General features: G+C 36.0%; 2 protein-coding genes across 2 annotated transcripts; one reads left to right on the top strand and one right to left on the bottom strand.

The window, feature by feature from the left end:
* Positions 1–13,689: 13,689 nt before the first annotated feature.
* Positions 13,690–21,833, top strand: LOC130055212 (uncharacterized). Its single transcript, XM_056167082.1, has 7 exons — positions 13,690–14,711; positions 14,872–15,332; positions 19,113–19,248; positions 19,374–19,547; positions 19,632–20,044; positions 20,193–20,447; positions 20,599–21,833. The coding sequence occupies exons 5-7, from the start codon at positions 19,649–19,651 to the stop codon at positions 21,802–21,804; spliced, it is 1,857 nt and encodes a 618-aa protein (XP_056023057.1). The 5' UTR covers positions 13,690–14,711; positions 14,872–15,332; positions 19,113–19,248; positions 19,374–19,547; positions 19,632–19,648; the 3' UTR covers positions 21,805–21,833.
* Positions 21,834–21,966: 133 nt separating this feature from the next.
* Positions 21,967–23,948, bottom strand: LOC130054502 (bifunctional 3'-5' exonuclease/ATP-dependent helicase WRN-like). Its single transcript, XM_056164468.1, has 5 exons — positions 23,636–23,948; positions 23,351–23,489; positions 23,113–23,254; positions 22,861–23,025; positions 21,967–22,741 (listed from the first exon to the last, which is right to left on the bottom strand). Exons 1-5 carry the CDS (start codon positions 23,819–23,821, stop codon positions 21,967–21,969), a joined length of 1,407 nt encoding a protein of 468 aa, XP_056020443.1. The 5' UTR covers positions 23,822–23,948.
* Between the last annotated feature and the right edge of the window lie 3,297 nt (positions 23,949–27,245).

The raw sequence follows: 27,245 nt of genomic DNA, 5'->3' as shown, positions 1-27,245 counted from the left end.
GGACAGGATACTAAGAACCGGGCAGGGCACTAAGAACTGGGCAGGACATGAAGAACCGGGCAGTACACAAAGAACCGGGCAGGATGCTAAGAACCGGGCAGGACACAAAGAACCGAACAGGACACAAAGAACCGAGCTGGACACTAAGAACCGGGCAGGACACTAAGAATCGGGCAGGAGACTAAGAACCGGGCAGGACACACAGAACCGGGCAGGACACTAAGAATCGGGCAGGACACTAAGAACCGGGCAGCACACACAGAACCAAGCTGGACACTAAGAACCGGGCAGGACACTAAGAACCGGGCAGGGCACTAAGAACCGGGCAGGACACAAAGAACCGGGCAGGATGCTAAGAACCGGGCAGGATGCTAAGAACCGGGCAGGATGCTAAGAGCCGGGCAGGATGCTAAGAACCGGGCAGGACACTAAGAACCGGGCAGTACACTAAGAATCGGGCAGGATACAAAGAACCGAACAGGACACTAAGATCCGGGCAGCACACAAAGAACCGAGCTGGACACTAAGAACCGGGCAGGACACTAAGAACCGGGCAGGGCACTAAGAACCGGGCAGGACACTGAGAACCGGACAGGACGAGAACATGGCAGGATGCTAAGAACCGGGCAGGATGCTAAGAACCGGGCAGGACTCGAAGAACCGGGCAGGATACTAAGAACCGGGCATGATACATGTACTAAGAACCGGGTCAAAGATTTAAAATTCCGTTTTGGGATAAGTATATGATATATACTCTAGGTGATTGTATGCGATTTCCACAACATAAATAAATTGAAAAATCATCTTAGCGATAATCTTGCCTTCTTCTAACCAAATTTTAAGTAAATAACCAAATAGAAATGTGGGTACGAGTTCTCCAGAAAATCACAGTTTTTTGTCCAGGAGAACTCGTACCCAGATTTTTAGGACAGAAATGACAAAGTTTTTTCTCTGGAGAACTCGTACCCAGATTTATCAAATAAAATGACAAAGTTTTTTCTCCTGGAGAACTCGAACCCAAATTTTCATAATAAGATAGACAAAGTTTTCTCTAATGACTTACCTAACACAAATATTTATAAATATATGAATGTTCTGAGTCACCAGTTCAAATAAACAAATTATTTACACAAAGGAACGGCTCCCACGCGCGAGTGCAACATAACTAAGACAGAAAGAAGAAAAATAAACTTTTAAATATTCCTATCTTTCGTTACTCAAATCTGGTGCGTAATATTTTCTGCTACATTCATCTTTTTTCAAGCGTCATGGTTTTTGAAAATCCCGCCTTGCACTCTAGCCGTGCGTCAGTAGCGTCACCTGCACAAGGCCAGGCTATCAGGCTGTACAGACTTGGTTACTTCATGCTCTTACATTCTTCTCATTCACTACTACCGGCACTATAATAAGGGGGGGGGGGGGTAGTCATCCAGTATATCTTATCTTGCATAAAATGTCGAAAACGTGACGACCCCCCCCCTCCAATTTTATGTGCCCGAGATGGATTAGGCATTCTTCATACAGTTAACTAATGTTAAAGAGACCTTCTAGTCACCCTCACACAATTTATATTATCAGCATTATTCACTACAGGTTTAAATCTGAAAAATGAATAAATTGCATTTTATTTTTAATGTCAAAGTTGCAATTTATTAAAAATATATTCATGCGCTATCATTATATCAATATTTCTATTGGCGCGCACATAGGCGCCTGGGTCAAGGATATTATAGGATTAAACATTCTTTTTGAAGAATTTATCGATGTGTAAACTCCGGACATTTTACTCACAAACTGAATAAAAGTGCGAAGCACTTTTATGTTAAGTTTGTGAGTAAAATGGCCGGAGTTTACACATCGATAAATTCTTCAAAAAGAATGTTTGATTCTTATAATTCCAATTCATTCACTTCATTAACAATTGCAAAAATTTGAATAGTTTCCCCGTACTATGTTATTTGTTTTCAGGCGTGTATGAATACATCGCGTTTTCGGATTTATTGATGTATAAACTCTTGTTCAGCTTTATTTTTGTCCAATCAAAACACTTGTAATAAATAACATTGGAATTATTGTTCTATAACCTATATGTAAACAATGGAGGAAATTCGAACCACGAATAAATATTTCTCCCTGATCTATGGTGTTTCTTTATACATTTTTTCATGTTCCCGGAAGCTTAAATCATGCCCCCAGGGGTATGTAAAGACCAAAATAAGGAATCAAAATTTAAATGTGAATATATAGGAAAATCTTTGAAAATATTCTTCTAAAAATCACTGGGTCAGAAAAGTGGAAATTTACACTCATGCTTCCTGATATACATGTAGAGTGAATATCAGATTGTTTAAAGCATGGTGCCTAGGGGTAGGGTGGGGCCACAATAGGGGATCAAAGTTTTATATACAGATCTATAGGAAAAATCTTTTTAAAAATTCTTGAACTATTTAAGCTAGGGCTTTCAAGTTTTTGTGCATACACTATTTACCACAAAACCTTTCATGTGATGCGATGGTGTGTGATCTTGTGACTTTTACTTGGAAGTTTGACCTACTTTTAACAAGAGGCCCACAGGCCTTATCGGCCACCTCAGTATTAGTTAAAAGTACCACTAGTCCAACGGGCTATGAAATCTCGAAAAAAAAAAATCCTGTTCTTCAGCAACAGTATAAAATAAGACGTGTTCTTAAAACTTCAATGTCCTCAAAAATGCATACACATGTACTATATAGCTAAAATAGTATATTATAAAAAAAACCCTCTATAGAATGTTAGTGTTCAATATCCTGAGAATTTATTGATCGCGAACTTTGCATTGCATAAATTGTATGCGGTCGAAACATTCCGAGTATGAGCATTCAATATTATAGGGTTATTGAACTTATATAGGTGAATATTGACACTCGTTGGCTGTCAAAATGCACTCGCAAGCTTGTGCAATTTTACAGCCAACTCGTGCCAATATTCACCAATATAAGTTCAATAACCCTTTTATTATATAGCTAAAGTATTTAGTTGTTAAATTATATCCCTTTTCACTCAAACTACTCCAAAATAGACGAGAATTCATCAATATTGGCATCTAAGGTGAAGGTGCAGCTATGCAATAACAGCATGCATTTCTTAACTGTTCAATATTTAACCCGTCATTAATGCATGAAGCAAACTGATTTTGTAAATGGGGACATCATAATTTATGTATAGTAAAACATTTTGCTTAAGTAAATATCAAATACCGGCTCTGTCAGATTCGGAGGACCGTCGTCTGCCATTTTGGCTTGTTTACGTCGTTACGGTAACGTCAATATTGAACGCTCATACTCGGAATGTTTCGGGCGTATACAATTTACGCAATGCAAAGTTAGCGTTCAATAAATTCTCAGGATATTGAACGCTAACATTCTCTAGATTTTACGTAGATTTTATAATAGACTATTTATTAGCTTTATAATAATGACCTTACCGTAACGACTTGAACAAGTCAAAATGGCAGACGACGGTCCTCCGAATCTGACAGAGCATGCTGTTGTTGCACACTTCCACCTTAGATGCCAATATTGATGAATTCTCGTTTATTTTGGAATATTTTAAGTGAAAAGGGATATAATTTAACAACTAAATACTTTAGCTATATAATAAAAGGGTTATTGAACTTATATCGGTGAATATTTGCACTCGTTGACTGTCAAAATGCACTCGCAAGCTCGTGCATTTTGACGCCAACTCGTGCCAATATTCACAAATATAAGTTCAATAGCCCTATATTATTAAAAATGTAATATATGTATTATCAGTAAATGATACTACTAATTTGGACCCACCCTAAAGTTAAAACCCTGGGGTTACAAAATTCACCATTTCTTGTACATTTTATTTTTTTCTATTTTTCACACATTTAATAACCGATCATTTTTGCACCACCCTAATACCAAAACCCTACCCCTGGGATGATCAAATTTACAATTTTGGTAAAGGACTACCTATTCTTTCTAAATATCCATTTAGCTTCAACTTAGTATCAATATCACTAAAGAAGATGTTATTTAAGTGTTTTACACATAAACACTATCTACCAAGATTGGCCCCACCCTGGGGTCAAAACCTCTACCCCGGGGATCATGAAATTTACAATTTTGGTAGAGGCCTTCCTGCTCTACACCACAATACATTTATTTTTTCTTACACATTTGTGGTTGTGGGCAAGAGTTTTGAAAATTAGTCAATTTTTGCCCCGCCCCTAAGTCCCAGGAGTACTGAAATTCATATTTTATGTCCCCCTTGTCCCAAATGATGCTTCATACCAAATTTGAAAAAAAGATGGAATGGTAGTTATCAGAAGTTAAGGAGGTACCCACTTCTTAAAAAATCCTAATATAATCAATATCTCCTGTTCTATTGAAAGAAGAATTCTAATATTTTGTATATAGTTTTTGATAGCAAGACCTGATTATACCTTGGTGTTTGAAATGTGACCTTGACCTGGAAATTAGACCTACTTTTAATAAAAATCTGACCTCAAATATCGCCTGAACTATTTAAGAGAGAACTTTCATATTTGGTAAATACATTTCTTATGGCAAGGTCTTTCATTTGATACAATGATCTATGACTTTGTGACCTTGGTCTTATCCAGAACAGCAAGGTCATGTTAGTTATATTGGTGTTCAGGAATCTCTGTGTTCTGTGAATTCATTTTTTATTATATTGTGACCCTTTGGGGTTTGATTGGGGCCACAATATGGGGATCAAAATTTCTCATGACAATAAAGATGATAAATAAAACAATCTTTTAAAATATAGCTAAACAACGAGAGAGCCAAGGTGAGCAATGTGCCTATTAGCCTCTTGTTTGTTCGACACCATTTTGAGAATTGCATAATCATATTGAGGTGTCACCAGCTGTTGGTGAAGTACCACAAATCTAAACGTATGCTCAGTACTCAGGGCTGTGACAGTGAGGGTTCTTTTAACGTGCCAATGTCTGTTGCAACATGGTACCTCAGTTGTCAAGGTCACATTTAAGAGACTCACTTCTATATGCTGAACATTTGATGAAAGTGCAATTACTACCCATAATTACATCTTAGGTTATTATGGAACAAGTAAGACTTTAACTCGCACCCTACCGGTTATGAAGCGAACACTGGAACCACTGAGCTACCGTTCTCCATACCTCAATTGCTGCACTAAGAGTGTATGAATTATCAGATTTTTGAAATGTGATTTTATATTTCTGACTGTCAGATAAAAAGTATCAATGAATTCACAATTCAGCAAACAGCAAGGTTGATTGATATAATTGAAAGCTAAAGCTGTATTACAAATTAATTGAAACAAATGTCCGACGCTTGTTGGACATTGAGACTAACCAGTCGCTTATTTTGGCCCACACTGTCATACACTGGTTATAGCGTGTCGTAATGAAGTAGCCTTGAATCAGTGAAGTTCCCCCAAAGCCTCATCCCACTTTTTTCTAATGACCTCATCTAGGCACTTCATCTAAGGAAATAATTCGGGGGAGAATTTAAGGAACTGGTCCCATAAAACTTGGCCTAGTGGAAGAAGAGGAGTAAAACATGTGAAACACCCTAACCTTCAGGGCCATGATTTGAACAAAATGGAATCTGCACTATCTCAGGATTTCACTAGCCATTACCTTGTTGTTCTTGGGAAGATGATATTTAAAAATTATACATCCATTTGTAAAATTTTGATCCTCTATTAAATTATGATCCCTTCTTTTTCCCTAAGACCATGACTTAAAAAAATAGGAATCTACGCTATCTTAGAAAAGGTTTTCAAGCCCCGTTGTTCTTGAAAAGAGTTTTAAATGTCCTCACCACATTTTTACTTTTTCATGACCATCTGCTCTTGGAAGAGTGCTTGACCCTGCATTTGAACATTTTTGAAACCCTTTACCCAAGGATACTCTGTACCAAGTTTGGTTTAAATTGAAACAGTGGTTCTAGAAGAAGCCGCAAAGTGTAAAGTTTACAGACGAATAAACAGACCAACTAAAGAGCGTGCGTGATCAGAAATATTCACATCAGCGTACTGCTCAGGTTCAGCTAAACCATTTCACTCTTTTGACACCTGGAAGAAAACTACCTAAAATCCTGAATTAACATTGTTGTGCTACCCTATGCTGCTGTGACATATTTCCCTGTCTGTGATAATACAGGATTTGTCCATGGAACTACCAGTAGTGGAATTTATGTCGATAATCTGACCAGATACTTCGTCATCACCCTACAAAACAACGACAATCACATTAGATTTGTGACATGAACTACATATGTAAATCAATGACTTCAGAATTCTGCAAGTTAAGGACATGATAGTAAAACTAGAGATTGTTTTTATGAAGAAAAACGTCTCCCCAGCTTCCCAAATTGAAAGTGTACCAACTTAAGCCTCCTCTCCTCTCCTTAATGCACTGCATGGTACGGAGGAGAAAGCATGGGCAGGAACATATAGGTGAACATTATGAACTCCGATAAGCCGTATAGGAGAAGTGTTCACAAACTATTTTACAGCCTCCACCCCTCAGATCCACTATAACTTTAAGGATAACTATTGGATCCTCCTGATCCTACAATATGCACATCTGCAAATGGCATTTAAGTATTTTAAGAAGTTTCAAGTCTATCAAATAAGCCATATAGGAGGAAAAGCGTTCACAAGCTATTTTATATCCTCCAACCCTCTTAGATCTACTATAACGTTTATGAAAATAATTGGATCCTCCCGTCCCAACAGTATGCGCATTTACAAATGGCAATGCAGCATTTGTACAATGGTTCAAGACTATCCAATAAGCCAAATAGTAGGAAAAGTGTTCACAAGAATGCTATTTTATTATTCTCCGCCCCTATTAGATCCACTATAACTTTTAGGAAGTAATTGGATCCTCCTGTCCCAACAATATGAACATCTGACTGCAAATGACAATGAAGTACATGCATTGTACAAAGTTTCAAATCTATCAGATAAGCCATATAGGAGAAGTATTCAGAACCTATTTTACATTCTCTATCCCTCTACCCAATAAACCATATAGGAGGAAAAGCGTTCACAAGATTTTATGACAGACTGACGGACGGACAGAAAGTACAAAAACAATAGATATGTCTCCCTCTGAAAGAGGATAGAAATAATTGTGAAAGGAGTTCTGATAATAGTTGTTTGATTGTATATTGTTTAATATGTCGCTCAAGAACTTTTCACTCATATGGGAACATCACCACTGCAAAATTTAGGCCTATGCTCGGCGCTTACGGCCTTTGAGCAGGGAGGGATTTTTATCATGGCACACATGCTGATACACAGGGCCTTGGTTTTTGTGGTCTAATCCGAAGGACCGCCCGATTTAATTGCCTGTTATGATGAGCAAAGGGTACTGAGGACTTATTCTAACCCGGATCCCCACAGGAATTCTGACAATGGAGATCAGATGTACAATATAGAATGTGGTTTTTAGTGTGGTGCGAATTTTGTTCTATTTTCCAAATTGCCAAAATATTAACCACCACTCTTTTCTATTATAATAGTTCTATAATAGATAATAAAAGGTGAAGATAACGAACAGTGATCAATCTCATAACTACTATAAGCAATACAAAATAGATAGTTGGGCAAACACGGACCCTTGGACATACCAGAGGTGGGATCAGGTGCCTAGGAGGAGTAAGCACCCCCTGTCGACCGGTCACACCTGCCGTGAGCCCTATCTCCTAGATGTTATCCTAGAGCGACATTATAGTACATAAGATTGATAATTAGATAACAAAAAAAATGACAACCATAATTTTAATGACTGGACTAGAGTCTTCTCTGCCTGTGCTGCGGGGGCATACTCTCCTGTTGTGATGATACAGTATTTGTCTATAAACGATGGAAATTCAGTCAATAATATGGTACGCCATCATTGCCCTGCGAATAAATAGAAACGGAGCTAGAATTTTTACATAAATCAAGTTAATAAAGCTAGATATATTATATGTAAGACATTTACCTACAACATGCAAATCACTAATCCACGAATAACAGATGTCTGACGTTACTAACAGGAGACGTCACCCACCACATGCGATCCAAGATCACCCACCCCATGATCGGATCCAAGAGTGACGGATTTCATTACTAACAGGAGACATCACCCACCACATGCGATCCAAGATCACCCACCAGACGATCGGATCCAAGAGTGGCGGATTTCATTACTAACAGGAGACATCACCCACCACATGCGATCCAAGATCACCCACCCCATGATCAGATCCAAGAGTGGTGGCTTTCATTACTAACAGGAGACATCGCCCACCACATGTAATCAAAAAGTGGCAGATTTCATTATGAACTTAGACAACACAATTAGCAGGGAATAATAAAAATCAGCTCTTTCGAAAATTTGGTTCCTTCAAGAATTGGCAAATATCTCTGTAACGGTAGATACTATTTTGGGCGCCCTATTTTGTATACCTTTACAAAATTTTAACTTGTGCACACCCTAACGTGGCAAAATACTTTCAGAAGTTGATCAGCTTTTGCTGTTTTCTTATTCAATCTGTATATAGAGCAATACTGGTTGAGGTCACATCTCTTTGCCGTCATTGGTTACCAGCCTGATATCTTGAATAGATGGGAAAATAAATGATTTGATTTCATAAAACTTTCAGTGGCTATATTTTTTAAAACAATTTCGACCGACCGCCTATCCGAGGCTGTAGAATAACCCACAGGGTCTCGTCACGAAATTTTTGTCTTAATTGAAATTGGACATCATCTATTCTATAACTACACAAGGGAGGAATCCGGAATCCCAAAAATCGTTTCATTCGTCTCCTTTTTATATTTCAAGGATTTTAAGTCTTTCGATCGATCCCGGTCTCGATCGATCTATGAAAGATGATAGTTTGTAAAAATACCTAATAGATGTTTGCACCGACAATAAATATGAAGAGGCAATGCATTTTCTGTCGTTTTTTAACCATAGGAACTTTTCCTAAAATAGAATAGAGAGTGTCAATTCGTGACGATCCCCTGTGTTCAAACTAATAACTGTGTAATACAATCGGAGACTTGCGACTTTGTCGTAAGTTGTTTTGTAAATTTGAGGAGATGCAAGTGTCGTCTGATTGGTCACGAAAGACAACTTTTGTTTCTTTTTGTGACATACTTAGCATGCAGAAACTGCAGGAGTTGTAGTTCTTGAAACATCATCTCCCATTTCCGAAAGGACCTCCTAAAATTAAGGACTTAGCTCTAAACCTGTTATGCGGGATGCTAATGATATATTTGACGTTTTTAATTAACTATCAATGTTTCAATATTTAAATATTTTAGTGTTGAAAATTAGATATGAACAAAAGTTGCATACAAGTAGTATATTGTTATTTTATATAGATAAGATATTATAAGATAAGTTTATTCTAATTTTGGGCCCAGAGGGCATAACAGTAAGACAGTTTATAAAGAAGGAAATTCAAAAAAGAAAGAAAGTTTACAACATTGCAAACTGCATGTGGATGCAGTATGTTGGGGAAACAAGTAAATATATGAATTGCTAATCATGTATATACATAAGTAAATGGACAGTATCAGTATTATACCAACATATGAATAATAAACTATAATGATTTTTGCAGTTTTAAAGCATCACTTCTTTTTTTGAAAGTTTGCACTAAATATTCATTCAATTTGACAATTACTGGTTTGTCTTCATTAATCATCAACCAAGTGAATTTGTCCTTATTTGTTAGATAGATAAAATTTTTGTTGAGCTTGTATATACCATTAAAAACATATTTCTCTCTTCAACATAGAATGGACAATCAGTAAGGAAATGAAATTCATCTTCTACACAATTAAGGTTACATAATTCACATATTCTTTTGTTTCTTTCTAAAGAAATCTTCTGGCCAGAATTGGTTTTTGTAAATTCATATCTTCCTCTTTCAATTCGAAGGTCATGTGCACTAATTCGAAATCTACATAGAGTTTTTCTTAATTCTAGGGATTCTAAAAATATATAACTTTCCATAGTAAAGTTTTCTTTATACGAAAAATATGTGAGTTTTCCTGATCTCTCCGTACCTGATTCTTCATTTGTTTTTTGAAAAATGAGAATTTGAGATTTTTACAATTGGGTACCAAAATGCTCATTTTACCCTTAAAATAACTAATGTTTTTGTACCAACAATTTATATTATATGAATTCAGATTGATATTCTCTGTATAAGCACTGTATAACAGGGATGATTCTGGGCAATTCTCAAGTCTATGCCAATATAGTAAAATACTTTGGATTATAGAGCAGAACATAGGATATCTACCCAATTCAGAGATTATTGCAATATTAGTACTTCTTTTACCGGCTCCCAGTAGATGTTTACAAAACTTAATATTCAGGTTTTCTATCTCCCAATTTTTAAAGATATCATATAAATATCTGTCTTTTTCCAGATTGCTTGCTGAAAGTGTTCCCCATATCTCGTAGCCATACAAGGCGATGGGTTTTACTATATGGTCAAAAAGATGCAAAAATGTTTTAATTGGTGGATCTATAGTTTTGATGTCTTTATAAAGTTTGAATGAGGCCTTAAGAGCTTTGTTGTATAGATCAGATTTTGCTTCCTTGAATGAACCACAGGAGGATAATATTACTCCTAGATATTTATATCTGTTAGTACATTCATTACATATGTTACCGAACACAAAATTTTCTTTAATTAGGTGTCCGCTTTTATCAAAAAGACTACCTTTGTCTTATTGGTATTAATTTCTAAGCACCAATCGTTGCAATATTTTTCAAGTAAGTTTAGTTTGTTTTGAAGTCCATTCTGGTTTTCTGAAAGCAGTTCAAGATCGTCCGCATACAGAAGAGAGGTGATTTTCTTTCCAGAAAGATTGACAGAGCCAATGGTTTCTTCATCCAGTAATTTAGAAAAATCGTTCAAAAATATTTTAAAAATATTTGGGCTTAAGACATCACCTTGTCGGACTCCTATCTCTGGTGTATATGGAAGGGTTAACTTGTTCCCTACTTTTATGAAAATATTGTTGTGCCTATACATACTACATAATATGTTGTAGAATAAACCATTGATATTTAATTGTAGGAGTTTTAGTTTAATGCCTTCATGAATGACGGTATCAAATGCCTTGTGAAACTCTACAAAACATGCATAGAGTCGTTTATTGCCAGTGTTAATGTATTTGTCAATTAAACATTTAACTACAAATAAATGGTCTGATGTCCTGGAATTTTTTTGAAAATCCTATTTGACTCTCGTGTATTATTTTGTTTTCAGTTAAGAATGTATCAAGCCTGCCGTTTAAAATGATATTAAAAAGTTTCGCTATGCTGTTAGTTATAGTTATTCCTCTATAGTTTTGGGGGAGCTTTGGATTATCCGATTTAAAGATGGGTGTTGTATAACCTTCCAGCCATTTTTCTGGATAGATTCCTGATGTTAAGACCATATTGAATAGTTTTGAGATACAAGGATTTATATATATTTGAGCTGCTTTTATCATTTACTTTGAGATGTTGTCTAAACCAGGACTTTTACCGGACTTTAAAGTAGATATGGCCTTTTGAATTTCAGACAAAGATATCTTGAAATCCAATTTGCTAAACGACTTACAGGTCTGGCTGTTTTTAAGACTTACAGGTCTGGCTGTTTTTAAGACTTACAGGTCTGACTGTTTTTACAGGTCTGGCTGTTTTTAAGACTTACAGGTCTGGCTGTTTTTACAGGTCTGGCTGTTTTTAAGACTTACAGGTCTGGCTGTTTTTAAGACTTACAGGTCTGGCTGTTTTTTAGTTTATTAATTCCGGCTTCTATAGTCTTAACTCTGTCCCTGTAATGATCTGGTAATTTAGACAGAGAAGTAAAATAGTCAAACCATGTATTCCCATCAATACACTTCTCTAAATTGTCTTTTTTCCCTTCATTTTCACGAAGCGATTTGACTAATTTCCAATATTCTTTAGGATTAGTTTTATTCATTTGATATAGTTTATCTAGAATACTCTGTCTGAATTCTCGCTTTTTACGTTTCCGCAGCTAGGCATATTCCTTATTTAATTTGAAAAAGGAACCTCGTAAGTAAGGGTTATTGGGAAATCTTGAAAGTAATGTTGCTTTCTCAAATAAGTATTTTCTCTTTTTTGTGAGGTTGGAATCAAACCATTTTTATTGGTTGTGTTTCTATGTTGTGTTTTTCTTTGTAAAGATAGTTTAGCTACTTTGTTGAGGATTTTGTGAATGTCGTTGGTGGCCTTGTTTATACTTTGTTCATTATACTCTATCGGTGTGGACGGTTGGATGCATGAAAACTTTTTGAAAGTTTCCTACAGATAAACTATCCCAATCGTATCGTTTGGGGATCTCCTGCATGTTGTCACATGTATATTCCCTTTCAAATGATGATAAAAGTTTCATTTAGATTTTACAATGGCAGTAAGATAAAGGTAAAAAATCAGATACATGTGCATACAAGACATCTTCTAACAACTGTTCAGATACAATGAAGTAGTCTACCACACTGGAACCAGCATAATTATGACATGTAAATTTCCCATATATATCACCAAATGTTCTACCGTTGGCTATTCTAAGCTTGTTTGCAATACATAATTCTAATAATTCTTTTCCTCTACTATCTAAAGTCTTATCTCTACTGTGTCTTTCCCCAACTGCTACATCCACATCATAGGCATCGTCATTAACTGGAATGTGTGAGACAGAGTCCCCTTTTATATAGTCGAACTCCATACCTGTTTTTGCATTAAGATCACCTGTTAATATTTCCATATTTGTTTATTATGTCTTGTTCTATCTGCTCAAGTATATCAGTGTTTTGTTTTTGTATTGAAACTTGAAGTTTTGGGGGATATATATGCTAAACCTAAATAAATATCCTTATCAAAATGATAAAACTCCTCTTTTAGTTTTAACCATTGATATTCTGTGCTCGTATTTGGTAATATTGCAATGCCTTTTATAACACCTTTCTTCACTAAGATTCCTAATCCACCAAAAAATCTATGGTTTAATGATTTTCCCCTACAAATTGGGTAATACAAAAAATCTGTGATTTCAATACGAGTATCATATCCGATATGGGTTTCAGTTAGTAAGACTATGTCGTGATTGTTCACTTGACCAATGAATAGTTTCTCTGTTGATTTATTTATATAGTCTGAGATCATGCCTCCCACATTCCAGGTACAAATGTTCAAGCACGTTTCTATTCTACTCATTTTAGAGTTTTGTGCAATTGTTGTTCAAAACGTTAGGATAAAAGAAAAAATGAAAAACGATATGAAAAAATATTGATAACAATAATCAGACGTAAGTATAAATGGAAATTTAAATCTTATTGACTAGATAAATTTGTGTATTCGCTCTGCTGCACTAACGCCAAGTTCCACCGTGGCCAGTTCTTTGGTAAGGACTTCGAGGACTTCCTGAGTATCCTTTCCCATAGCGACTCCTGTAACCTTCATCCGAGTTCTTGTAATATCCTTCGTGGCGATTTCTATAATCATCCTGGAAGTGATTCCTATAATCTTTGTGTCTTGGTCTGCGACTAGACATTTGTTCCTGTCTTCTGTGAGAAACGTTACAAAATATTGTCTACGTAGTCTCTTCATATTCGCTGCCAGGACAGCTGTTCCCTTAATCCGAGATTCCTCTGACTCTAACCCCCGCTTTTATATTGTGACATGTGCGGGGGAGAGTCAGAGCGGACTCCATATTGAAAAGTGGGAATTCAGCGACACCAGCTGGTGTCGCTGCTTTACCTACCTCTTACAACTTTATTTCGCGGACCCATCTTCCAAGACGCGAGGATTCAGTTATCGGAAGATTAGTCTACAAATACATCATGATTAATACGATGCTATCGCCGTTTAAACGGCCCTATCGCCGACAAATGAAGCATCACTTCGAATTAGGTCGCCTCCTCGCCATTCGATTTCTTTGCGCATGACGTCAGCACACAAACACACAAAATTCCAATTGGGGTCAAACGACCACGTGACCAAAACAACGTGTGGAGATTTCACGGCTGAAACTGGTGATGCTGCCAAAATTGTGTTCATATGGGCATCGGAGCCATTTTCGGCAGTTGCATTCCTTATCAATAAATAAATGAAACATTGCTCTCTTGTTTTCTATGCTCTGTTACAACACTTTCATTTATTTTTTAAAAGAAATATACCATATATATCTCAATATATCTTAATTATAAGCAAAAACATTTGTTTCTTTTAACCCAATTTAAACTTTTTCTCTGTTCAATCTATTTTTGGAAATCAGAGGCATGAAAGATGGATGCCTGCTGTTGCTGCAATGCACCTTTTGAAGAAAAAAAGTGGGGGTTTTAAAAGGGTGGGTTTGTTTACAAAATTCAAAGGTGGGCAAAGTGCTGCAGAGTCTCTAGAAAAAATAACAGCTAGCAAATTTACACCATGCAAGGACAAATTCATCTGTAATGAATGCAGTCTGACTGTCAAGTCTTTAGACACTAAGAAAACTCAGCTGGAAGAGGTAGAGGTAAAGTTTAGAAAAATGAAGCAGCCTGGAAGTTATATTTCTACAAAAATCATAGCCTCCCCTAGTCACCGTAGGACCCCCAAAAAAGTCAAAGTGGTTTCCACTCCTGTGAAACGCACTCCAAAAGCCTCTCTAAAGGACAAGGTAATAACAAAGAGCACTCACTATTTGTTTAGGGAACAGAGAAACTGACATAAAATGATCACATGATTAACTAATTATTTTAATTTCAAGATCTTCGTGGCTGCTATTTCAAGGATTATCTATTATGCTGGTGTGTCATATTTTTTTTTAAACATTTCAGATAACATTGCATGTCAATGACACAGCTGTTGGAAAAGGTGTACACCTAGTGAGCTTGTCAAAGTATCGAAGTGGGTTTCGCAAATTGTATAAAGCTAGCAAAGTTGCAAAATCCTCTTCAGTGCATGTGATGTGTGACATCATTAGACAAGAGATTTCTGCATTCTCAAAGTTAATGGGTAATGAAAATAAGAGAGACTTGTCATCAGTTCTTAACTTCAGCTGGTACAGAATAATCAGTGCAGCTAAGAAGCTCTGTCCTACGCTATTAACTTTTATTACTGCTGCAGTTACTAAAAAGCACTATCAAAAAACTGCCACCAAAAAGAAGGGGAAAAAAATTGTGTCACTTTTTCCAATCATTGGATCAGTTCTATGTATATTTGGATATGTGAAATCCAAACACTGCAGTTTGCTCCAACAGATGGTGTCTTTAATGATGTGGCTAGGTGGCTGTAAAATGTAACCGGATTATTTGTTTAAGACTTCTTCCAACAAAGTCTTAACCTGAAGACTTATACTAACAAAGTCTTATTATACTCAACTCGCGTTGTGTTTTCAGAGTTTATTTCTAACACAAACTCAGCAACATTCAAATACAATACCAGGTTCTATTCTCTTCTCCTTTTGACAAATTTACAAACGTATATATATATGAAATGGGTACGTGATTAACATTATTGACACTAATGCACTATAATAAACGCAGCTGCAGTAGTGTACATTTTTGGTAACAAAACTGTCCCAACTGCCAATCATTTATGGGTGATGCAGGTACTGGAATAACAGTATCGCGAGTTTTACTCATAAAGGGCGTACAAAACATGGTGACCTTTATGTATTTGTTTGCAATGCGGCTGACATAATTTCATCAGCTAAAATGACTAAATATAATCAGTGCGATTCCACAGGCCTGCATCACTCACATACATTGTAAATTTAATAATATAACCGGTAATTAAGGCTAATATAATCGATAAAAATAATGCAAGACTAATATAAGTGATAATACAATCAATTCTTAAGGTCATCTGGTTACACTCGTCCCCCTGATAAAAGAAATATTCCAGAAGGGAAGATTTCTTCCATCAAGCGCCCGACAGTGGAAATGACTTTTACTCATTCCTCTAACTTGAGACGATGCCGACCGATGACACACCAGTCGACACGTCTATTTTAAGAGGTAATGGTAAATTACATATTTCCTAAAACGACTTTATTCCGTCTCCGTCGGCTCCGGGAATCAACCAGTGACTAAGATGAATAGTTTTCAAGTCAGTGATCAGAATGGTATAGTCACTTGCATGATCAGGATGTCAACATATCAACCTAATATCCTTAAACAAGATGTGGCTAGGATATTAACATACATATATACCAACATATTATTCATTCATCAACATAGCGTTGTTTCTCAACAAGATGTGACCAGAATTTGGTTCACAAGTATAAAATCAATGTTTATAATGTTCTTGAAACGTGATTCAGGATTCAATAAAGTCAATCGGATAAAACAAAGTGTCCAGGATACAGAAAGCGGCAGTGTTAATATCAAAGCACATATAGTTAATAATGTTCTCAAGCGATAATGTTCCAATATATCACGAACGGCCAGGATCATTCGATCTTCCTTGAATTACTTAGAATCATTCCATGGATAGTCGTTATCATTCCTTACACAAATATTCACAATATGAATTCACAGTTAGACACATCCATTTACGAATCATACATCACCGGTATATGTTGGTCTGTGCTCGGATGCAAGTTCATTGGTGGCACGGACGGGTAGGTTGCACCTGCCAAGACGCTTCTATCATCTTTCAAGTCGCTTGACGTCGTTGCCGAGAGTTCTTTTCGTTCTTGCAGATATCTTTGTGATAACGCATAGTCTGGTCGGTAAGGTTTATCATGGTTAACGCTTTTGTATGTAATTTTCTTGCTAAGTTGTAGCGAGTTTCTCTTTACCTTGCCTTTCGTGTTGGAGATGGAGCTCTTCTGATTTTTTTCATGGAATGTCTCTAAGGGGATCCATTCGATTTTGGCTGGATCCTTTCTTTCAGGTGGACCGTCTCCCTCTTTTCTTTCTCCCTTTGACTTGTTGCATCTTAGACACCCTAACTTACTTAACTTTTTCTTAACCTTATCCCTATTCCTAATTAACTTGCCAATGAGTATCAAAAGAAAGAAACCCATTGAAGCGATGGTTATATAGAACCAAGGGGATCCTACCCAAGGTGAGGTTTTCATAGATACTAATTGTTCCTCTGGCAATTCCGCCAAAAGTGTGTCTATTGGAAATTCTTTTATGTTTTTCAACTTCGAGGGAATTTTATACTTGGTTTTCTGTGGGAATCGTTGATTGAACTGTTCCCATAATGAATTGGTTTGAAGTTCGTTTAAGAAATCTTGAAAGCTGTTTGTCATATTATAATGAGTTTCCTTATTATAATATGGGGGCAAAAGTAACGATCCATGGTGTCCTGAACAACCCAAATCTAAGGTCAGTATGTCAATGGGTGGATTGGTGGTTTTACTCGAAACTTTTTGTCCACATTTTACATTAATAGTTAATGATTGAGATGACATTATTAGCCATTTCCCTTCACGCAGATTTCTTGCGTCTGGGTCAGCAGAACTAGTTTCTACAGAAATAGAACAGAATTTGTCAATTCCTTCCCTAATGTTTTGAAATAATTGCACGACACAGGCTTTTGAAGTAGCAACGGGGTAAAATGGTTTTTCGATAGGACAGAAATTACCATGCTGTTTCTCGCAATTCTGCAGTTCGACACTAGACAACGCAGTGTAGGTGTCATGAACATCATCAATAGCAAGAGCGGCGAGATTTAAATCAAACGCTAGAAGATCAGTTTGGTTTGTTTTCAAATTTGGCACGGGTAGGTTATGAATCTTAAACAATTCAAGTCTCTTATTTGCTATCAAAAGAGGTATGGATAATACAATTATTAAATGATCACTTTCTAAAAGTCATTTTATGATAATATAGATACATGAATACTTTTAGCAGTTTGGATATATAATGCAAAGCGTGCTCGGAACTTTAATTTGTGTTCATTTTTACGATTATTTACAGCTCTCTGATGGGGACACCAGTATCAATATCCCAGGCCTCATTGATAAGGTTTGGTGATAATTGTCTATTATCTTCTTCAACGTTTTCGTCGTTGACATTTTCATTATTAACTACGGTATCCGAGACGGGATCGTCTTCATCGGACATCGATTCGTCACTCTCGTCTAGTGACCTTTCCATCGTTACACGTAATTCTCCTTTTATAAGTAACCTTGCGTAACTTTCTTCATCATTTACATCAATATACGCCTCTTCATATTCAATTTGAAAATATCTTATAATATTTCCCGTACGAAATTTGACCCGTAAATTATCTAGGTCCGGCATATCCAAACCCACCAATTGGCCCGAAACTTCATTTTGTTGGTGCCCCATCTTAACTGCAATTGTTTTTAAAAGTCTGCTTCCTGTCCTGTCCTTACTCTGCTTCCGTAATCCTGGTCAAGACGGCACCAAAAATAATCCCTATGTAACCGGATTATTTGTTTAAGACTTCTTCCAACAAAGTCTTAACCTGAAGACTTATACTAACAAAGTCTTATTATACTCAACTCGCGTTGTGTTTTCAGAGTTTATTTCTAACACAAACTCAGCAACATTCAAATACAATACCAGGTTCTATTCTCTTCTCCTTTTGACAAATTTACAAACGTATATATATATGAAATGGGTACGTGATTAACATTATTGACACTAATGCACTATAATAAACGCAGCTGCAGTAGTGTACATTTTTGGTAACAAAACTGTCCCAACTGCCAATCATTTATGGGTGATGCAGGTACTGGAATAACAGTATCGCGAGTTTTACTCATAAAGGGCGTACAAAACATGGTGACCTTTATGTATTTGTTTGCAATGCGGCTGACATAATTTCATCAGCTAAAATGACTAAATATGATCAGTGCGATTCCACAGGCCTGCATCACTCACATACATTGTAAATTTAATAATATAACCGGTAATTAAGGCTAATATAATCGATAAAAATAATGCAAGACTAATATAAGTGATAATACAATCAATTCTTAAGGTCATCTGGTTACAAAAAGAAAGGTAAAGATAATGCTGTTTATTTACAGAAATAGTAAGAAAAATCTTGTTAGGAGTAAAATATATACTCATTTAAATAAAAATTCTTATAGGTGTTTGCAAGTTTCAACAATCTTGGTTGGTGTCAAAGCATTGACACAACCAAGTCTACCATTGACAACTTCCGAACAGGTTACGACTCCAAAGTATTAGCATGGAGAGATAGAGTCTCTGAAGAAATTGCATCAGGTTAGTTTACAAGTGTTGCACAAATTACTGACATGTCCTTTATACATATGTGTTATGTATGTCATATAAATTAACAGACATATACAGCTCAGAGTGTCTAGTAATTCTTGTGTTGTAATAATTAGACGATGACCCATTTGATGAGAGTGTGCAGAGCTTTACTTTACAAGATCTGGAAGGTTTGTGGGAGAGTGAATCTGATGAAGATGCTCAACAGGAAAGTAGTATTTCCGACATTCAAGATGATGATTTGGATTCTCTCTCATCTGTTGCAGAAATAAGTCCAGAGGAAACACCCTGTAAGTTTATATAAACGTTTTTTTAATTTCTAGAGTAATGAATAAATATTAATTAGCTATATTACAATGAATCATTGATTTCAGGTGGATCTGAATCTGACATGGATGACATTATGTCAGAAAATCCTCCCTATGAAGTAAAGAGGGACTTGATTTACTATGACCTGACATTTGATAATATCAATCAAAAAATTGGAGTAAGACACCATGTACGTGGCAAAAAGAATCAAGTTTTAAACATGGTGCAAACACACGCAACATTGGAGAGAGTAGGAAGTGAAGGACTATCAAATGAAATGCCATCATCAGATACTATAAAGAACATCCCAGTTGCAGAATTGTTGCCCTCTGAAGATGATGAACAAGTGCTCCACCGGGAGCTCACCATCCTAGTGTCAAGGATTCTGACAACATATGTTCCTGCATTTTCTGGTCTTAATGTCCAGTGGTCTATTCCTCATCAGTATTCTGCACAATCAGCATTAAAAAGTGAAATTGTAAGATATCTGGAAATTACAGAACAGTAATAATATCAAATATCACATAAAATATCCAGTAGTGTGAATTTTCTTTTGAGAAATGAACAAAATAAATTACTGGAAGTCATTTGTTAATAATACATATATCATTATATCATAAAAACAGGTTCCATTAGGCATCCTGAATAAAGATGAGTCCACAACAGCAGGCATGATTGAGATTTTAGAGAATTATATTAAGTATGTGCCTAGAAAGAGGGATGAAGTGCCTTTTCCTTTAGTCCTTTTTTGTGATGGCCTCAGCTGCGAGAGAGTGGAAGGGGCTCAGAGAGCAAGAATTAATGGTGAAGATAGTTGGGACAGACTGGATATGTTTGAGCCTGCTATCCAGGAATGGCATCGCCGTTTAATGTACTTACAGGTAATCTGAAGAAAATTAGATGTGCATACAAATGTTATTAAAAATAATTCTTATGTACAAGCCAGAATCTGCAGAATTTTGAAATTTATGTTTTAATTGATATATATCAGTATAAAATTTTTGTTATTCTAAATTTGCATTTCATTTCTAGGACACATATGATGAGCTTTTCAGCTTTGAGAGCCACCGTGAGAAAGGCACTTTGTACAACCTAAAACAAGTATTCGACCACAAAAATGTCACCAAAAACATGATGGACTGTTTTGACAAAGCTGAAGAACTATTAGATTTTGCAACCATTGGGTATACAGTTTTGTTATACATGGAATTAACAAACATAGCTGAAACTAATGAGATCCCGAAGGATTTTCCATCATTCATGATCGAGAAAGAGAAATTCAGAGATGACATTAGTCGCAGAATTATTGACAAAATCTTCTGCAGTCCAAATACCAAACAGGTCCTGAATGTGTCTGTTGACCATACAGCTGACAGCAGTCAATACTGTATCTGTAAACTTGATGTTGGTGGTACAATGGTGTACTGTAACAATCGAAATTGTGAAAAGGGTACCTGGTTTCATCTTGAATGTTTAGGAATGGAAGAGGATGATGTTACCGATGATGACTGGTTTTGTTCTGAGGAGTGTCGCCAAAAAAGAGGTCGAGGAAAGAAAACTACAGCCGATAAGTTGAAAGATTTGAAAAAAGAGTATGTGGAGAGACTTCTATGGAGGGGATTAAACAATATGGCCAGGCACGATGCAGTCAAAGAGAATGATGGACCTAGAATGATAATACATTGGAAATTCGACATGTTTGAATTTTATGAGAAGAATCATCCCAAGTACTTTATATTTGGACACAGACTGCTTGCAAATGTGGCTGGCGCAACATCAGAACAAATACAACACCATCTTATATGGGAACGCACAGTCAATGTAACTGGTGGAAAAAGTAAAAACATCCCAAAAGATCTACATTGTGAACATTTGAATATGCAGTACAAGGAAAATAGTAGGGATGCTGGTGGCCAGCTTACATCAAATACCATCAACAGGCACAGTCAGATGCTAGGAATTGGCAAGAATATTCAGGATATTTTCAATGAGCAAGTTGTTTTTAAACCCTTCCATACCAGAAAACATGGTGACATTGATAGGCTAGATGATATCATGCGAATGATCAAGACTCTGCAACCACTACGCTACTTTAAGAGTGAACCAGGAAGGGCTTTCAAGGGATTTGAAACTTTTACCACAGTAAATGGGGTTCGATTTCCAAAGAAATTTAAAGAACGCCTTTTGCGTCATTTGAAAAATATGGCCAATGTACGTGAGCTTCAAGAGGACTTGTGAATTACAGAATCAGTATTTAGAGTTTGGATGTAAGTAAACAGTATATCTTTATTTCTGATGGATTCTACTCATTACATTACTCAGTTCAAGGATATACTTGAATTGAAAACACACATAACCCACCCCATGAAAACAACAAAATAATTGTCTTGTTGTAAATTTTTATCTTATGAAAGATAGTATTACTTCATTGGATGACTTCTTTAGGTTTGAGCATTTACATTTCATAACACATGTTATGCAACACTTACAAAGTTTACAATTGCATAAATTTTCACAGCTACAACAAGTATTATTCATTTTCATGAGATCTTTAAGTTCACTTTTGTTTTCATCTGATAAGGAAAATGTGTGAAGAATATGATATCTCTGGCATTCAGTAGTAGATACAAGTTCTCTCAAGTATGTCCTGCTGGCACAATCACACTTTCTTTTACCTGATTTTCTACATGAATCACAGGGTAAAGCTATACTTCGAGGATAAGCATAACACACTGAAATACTTGATCTACCGTCTCTTCCAGCCCTACCTGCCTCTTGCCAAAGTTGTAAAAGAGAAGGGGGTAAGCCCCATATAAGAACAATGCTTACATCTGGAATATTGATTCCCATACCTACAGCTACAGTGCATATCAAAATTCTTATGGTACCACCTTCAGAACAAAAAGTACTCAAAATTCTGTCTTTTGATTTGGTATCTGTGTGTGCATGAAACATTTCTACCATCCTTGTGTCAACAGATAATTGTCCGTCATATGCCTTTTCTTTTAATAAACCATGCATCCAAATGTATAGTTCTTCACATTTTCCAATTGAATTTACATATAGCAATGTTTTATTCATTGCTATACCCTTCTGTCGAAGACTTGTAAGCAACCACTGTAGCTCATCTTCATATTTTTCACTGGACTTTTGAATATTAATGAAGATATTTGATCTGTAATGTATAAGTATTTAAAACTTTAAATATATATATATCAGATCCAATTTTCATGACCATATATACATCAGATCAATTTTTCATGACCATTTTAATAATATGCCAGAAATATTCACCTGTTTGGCAAAAATGAAATGGTGTTAACTTGGGACATTCCAAGAATTTTTTCAATGTCAGCTTTCATTGCTGTATTGCAGGTGGCAGTCAGGGTGAGAACTGGAGAATCAAGAACACTCTGTAGAATCCCAACCTTCCTGTAGTCTTCTCTAAAGTCAAGACCCCTAAAATAGTGTGATTACTGAATATGATGCATTTTTTTCTTAATATGCAGTAGCATATTGTAAAATGTATCCATGATAATACAATACCATTCTGATATGCAGTGAGCCTCATCATATGCAACCAATGCAATGTTATCCTTGTAGATATCTTGTAGCACCCTTAGCCAGTGCTTGGATATAATAGCCTCAGGGGAAGCAAGTAAAACTGTTGCATCTCCATTCTTTACTTCTGTATTTAAGAGGAGAATTTTATATAAGTCGTGAGGCTTTTAAACAATTTTGGTAATTTTCATTAGTTTGTAAACATGTAGCATGTTATGCATACCATCTACAACAGATTTATCCACCCCTTCATATATGCCACATGCTTTGATGTTATGATCCTTGAGAGTTTGAACCTGATCTTTGATCAATGCTTTCAGTGGTGAGATCACCAGACTTGTATGCTTTTTACAGGGATTGATCTGTGTAAGAAATAATTGTAAATTCACCTAGTATGTTTATTTATAATACATGATTGTAATATTGTATACATATTTGCAAGAATTCAAGAGAGAGAGAGAGAGAGAGAGAGAGAGAGAGAGAGAGAGAGAGAGAGAGAGAGACTTACTTCATCATAATAGAGTGCTGGGATGACATAGCATATACTTTTCCCAAAGCCTGTTGGTAATACAGCAAATGTGTCTCTTTTATTAACAATAGATTCAATAATTTTAAACTGCTCTGGTTTCACTGCAAAATGAAATTGCTTTTCTGAAAGGATTCTGTTGATTACATTTTCAGTCAAGGCAGCCATTTTGACCTTTTTTTCTTTTGTCTTTGAGATTTATAATTTATCAAAAATTAAATGTGTAAAAAATATTGTTAAAGAAATTCCAATGTTACAGGAGTCTCTAATTACTTTGTAGTATTTCTTTTAAAAAATAAATGAAAGTGTTGTAACAGAGCATAGAAAACAAGAGAGCAATGTTTCATTTATTTATTGATAAGGAATGCAACTGCCGAAAATGGCTCCGATGCCCATATGAACACAATTTTGGCAGCATCACCAGTTTCAGCCGTGAAATCTCCACACGTTGTTTTGGTCACGTGGTCGTTTGACCCCAATTGGAATTTTGTGTGTTTGTGTGCTGACGTCATGCGCAAAGAAATCGAATGGCGAGGAGGCGACCTAATTCGAAGTGATGCTTCATTTGTCGGCGATAGGGCCGTTTAAACGGCGATAGCATCGTATTAATCATGATGTATTTGTAGACTAATCTTCCGATAACTGAATCCTCGCGTCTTGGAAGATGGGTCCGCGAAATAAAGTTGTAAGAGGTAGGTAAAGCAGCGACACCAGCTGGTGTCGCTGAATTCCCACTTTTCAATATGGAGTCCGCTCTGACTCTCCCCCGCACATGTCACAATATAAAAGCGGGGGTTAGAGTCAGAGGAATCTCGGATTACTGTTCCCTCTGCTGATAGATGAATGCCATCTGGTTCTATTAGTCTTGGTATGGGCCTACCCTGATCTGCTAAATTGCTGTTGACACATAGATGGATGTTTTTTACTTTTCTATAGTTGTGTTTCAGTACTGCATTTATAAGTTCGCCTTTGGCATTCCAATCCTCACTGTCCTTCCGTGGTGTCGCTAGGGAGATGACATTGTTGGTGTCTGGGAACTTTTCTTGGTTTTGTCAATTAGTGACGTCATCTTTTTAATACATCCATCTGCATCTAGAGACTTGATATCGTTTGTTAGTGAATGAAATATTGTTACAATTGGTTTCTGCTCAGAATTGCAATTTTCTATTTTGTCCAGGGCATTTTCAATTTTGTATGCTGTTTCCTTTTGTGTATATTATATATATTTTTATCTGAACGGTTATCACTATCTATAAAAAAAAAAGTGTCATAAAGAAGACATCGTCTTTACGGAATAAATAGCATCGGTTGTAAGATAAGTTATTTACGCAAAGCATAGTATTTTAACCGTCATCAGGGGCGGATCCAGGAATTGCGGTTACAGGGGGGGGGGGGGGGGGGGCGCCACTTTATGAGACAGGAGTTCTGGGGGCCGCCATGAGGCCCCCAGTGGGTTCAGGGTAAAAGCCCTGGTGGGGTTCCAAGGGGGTGAAGTCCCTGGAAACTCCTGGATTTTACAGATTTTATATGGCTTGAAATATGTCTCCTATTAAGTCATTTGTATTATTTTCTATCATTTTTTTATAAGGTGAAATTAATAAAATGACGCAAATTTTAAGGGTTTTTGGAAACAAATTAAGTTCTCCCAATAAAGTAATTCAAGAAATCAAAATATTTTGTCATTCATTTCTCCGGGAGTGGAAGAAATTATTGCTTCTTTTATCGTTTAGTACATTTTTCTAAACAAAATACCACGATTTACCTTAAATTTGAAAATTTTAGGAGGGGGCGCCGACTGCGCCCCCCCCCCCTTAAATCCGCCACTGATCATTCCGTAATTGATTATAGGTGATAAACTCCTCATCATCGGAAATCCACGGTTGGTCGCTCTCTGTTGAGTTAAACGAAGAGCGACCGATCGTGGGTTTCCGACGATGACTCCTCCTAGGCACCTGATCCCACCTCTGGTATATCCAGGAGTGACCCGTGTTTGCCCAACTCTCTATTTTGTATTGCCTATAGGAGTTCACTGTTCGTTATCTCCACCTGTCATTACAAATATTAAAAACTGTCTGATATTTTGCAAAATCGATGACATCGATTACGCAAAGCATATAGTATTATGACCTTTATTCCGTAATAACACTAAACAAGAGGCCCATGGGCCACATCGCTCTAGTCACCTTGGCCCATATCTAAAGATTTTCCATATATATTCGCAGACAGCGGACAAATTTCGGCTCAGGTGAGCTAAAATGATTGAGATGACATCGATTGTAAGAGAAACGATTTACGCAAAACAGTAATTTGACCTTTATTTCGTAATAAACTACATTACAAATATTAAAGATTGTGTGATAATTTACGGCATATATTGACATTAATTGTAAGATAGGATTTACACAATGCATAGTATTTTGACATTTTCCGTAATAATTTTGATTACAAAAATTAAGAAACGTCTGATATTTTACGGAATTCTGAATATTCCTTATTTTACTCGAGTACTCTTATTGCGAAATGACTCTTATGCTTCAAATCGTGAGAACATAAATTCGCGAGTGCTCTGTTATTTAAGAATCCTTATATATGTACATGTATTTTAGCAATATAAATATAAAAGCGAGTAATTTTAATTCGCGAGTGCATGATGCTTCTCGCGAAATCACGCGATAATGAATTCCTCGCGTATATTTAGGAATTTACAGTAATGACATTGATTGAAAGATAAATGATTATGTTATAGCACAGTATTATGACCTTTATTCCGCAATGAATTTTATTTCAAATATGAAAAACCGTCTGACATTTTACAGAATAAATGGCATCGATTGTAAGAGAAAGAATTTACTTTATTTATAATGAGGCATTTAGATAGATATATCGACGACTTATTATCTATTAACAATAATAATTTTCATTCATATGTCGATTCAATATATCCCAGTGAACTCGAAATAAAAGACACCACAGGGTCATCCACTTCTGCTTCATACTTAGATATTTTATTGAAAGTATATATTAACGGCAGACTACAATCTAATCAAAAATCAGACTTCTTAGATCCGCGCCGTATACTCTGATAATAGGAGTTATCATCACCTTTCATTCAGATTGTTCATTTTCTTTCATTGAAATAGTATATTACAATTTTACAACATTTTCGACACCGAAATGACAGCAAATATCACTTTAATATCAAACTATGCATTACAATGAAGTTACCTAAGTTATGCGATATCTAGGAATGCAAGGTAGCATAGCTATCAATTGCTAAACTTCAACAAATACGTCATAACATAGCTATTGATTACTTTTCAACATATTTTCAACACATTTCGTCATAACATAGCTGTTTTTTTAATAAATACGTCATAACATAGTTATTCAATATCTAATATCAACATATATAATATAGCACAGTTATTCATTTCTTAAGATCAACAAAAACACAGTAACATAGCTCGAAGTTTTATCCATTACCTTCTATCGACACAAACATTAAAACATAGGTATGTATTACTCAATATTAACAAATGCATTATAACATAGTTAATCCATTAATCTTCGTTTAATTTTAAATCTAAATGTA

This window comes from Ostrea edulis, chromosome 5, assembly GCF_947568905.1.
Source record: "Ostrea edulis chromosome 5, xbOstEdul1.1, whole genome shotgun sequence".
Lineage (NCBI taxonomy): Eukaryota > Metazoa > Mollusca > Bivalvia > Ostreida > Ostreidae > Ostrea > Ostrea edulis.
Note: the sequence above shows the minus strand (reverse complement) of the source record. Positions and strands in the feature narration are given on the sequence as shown.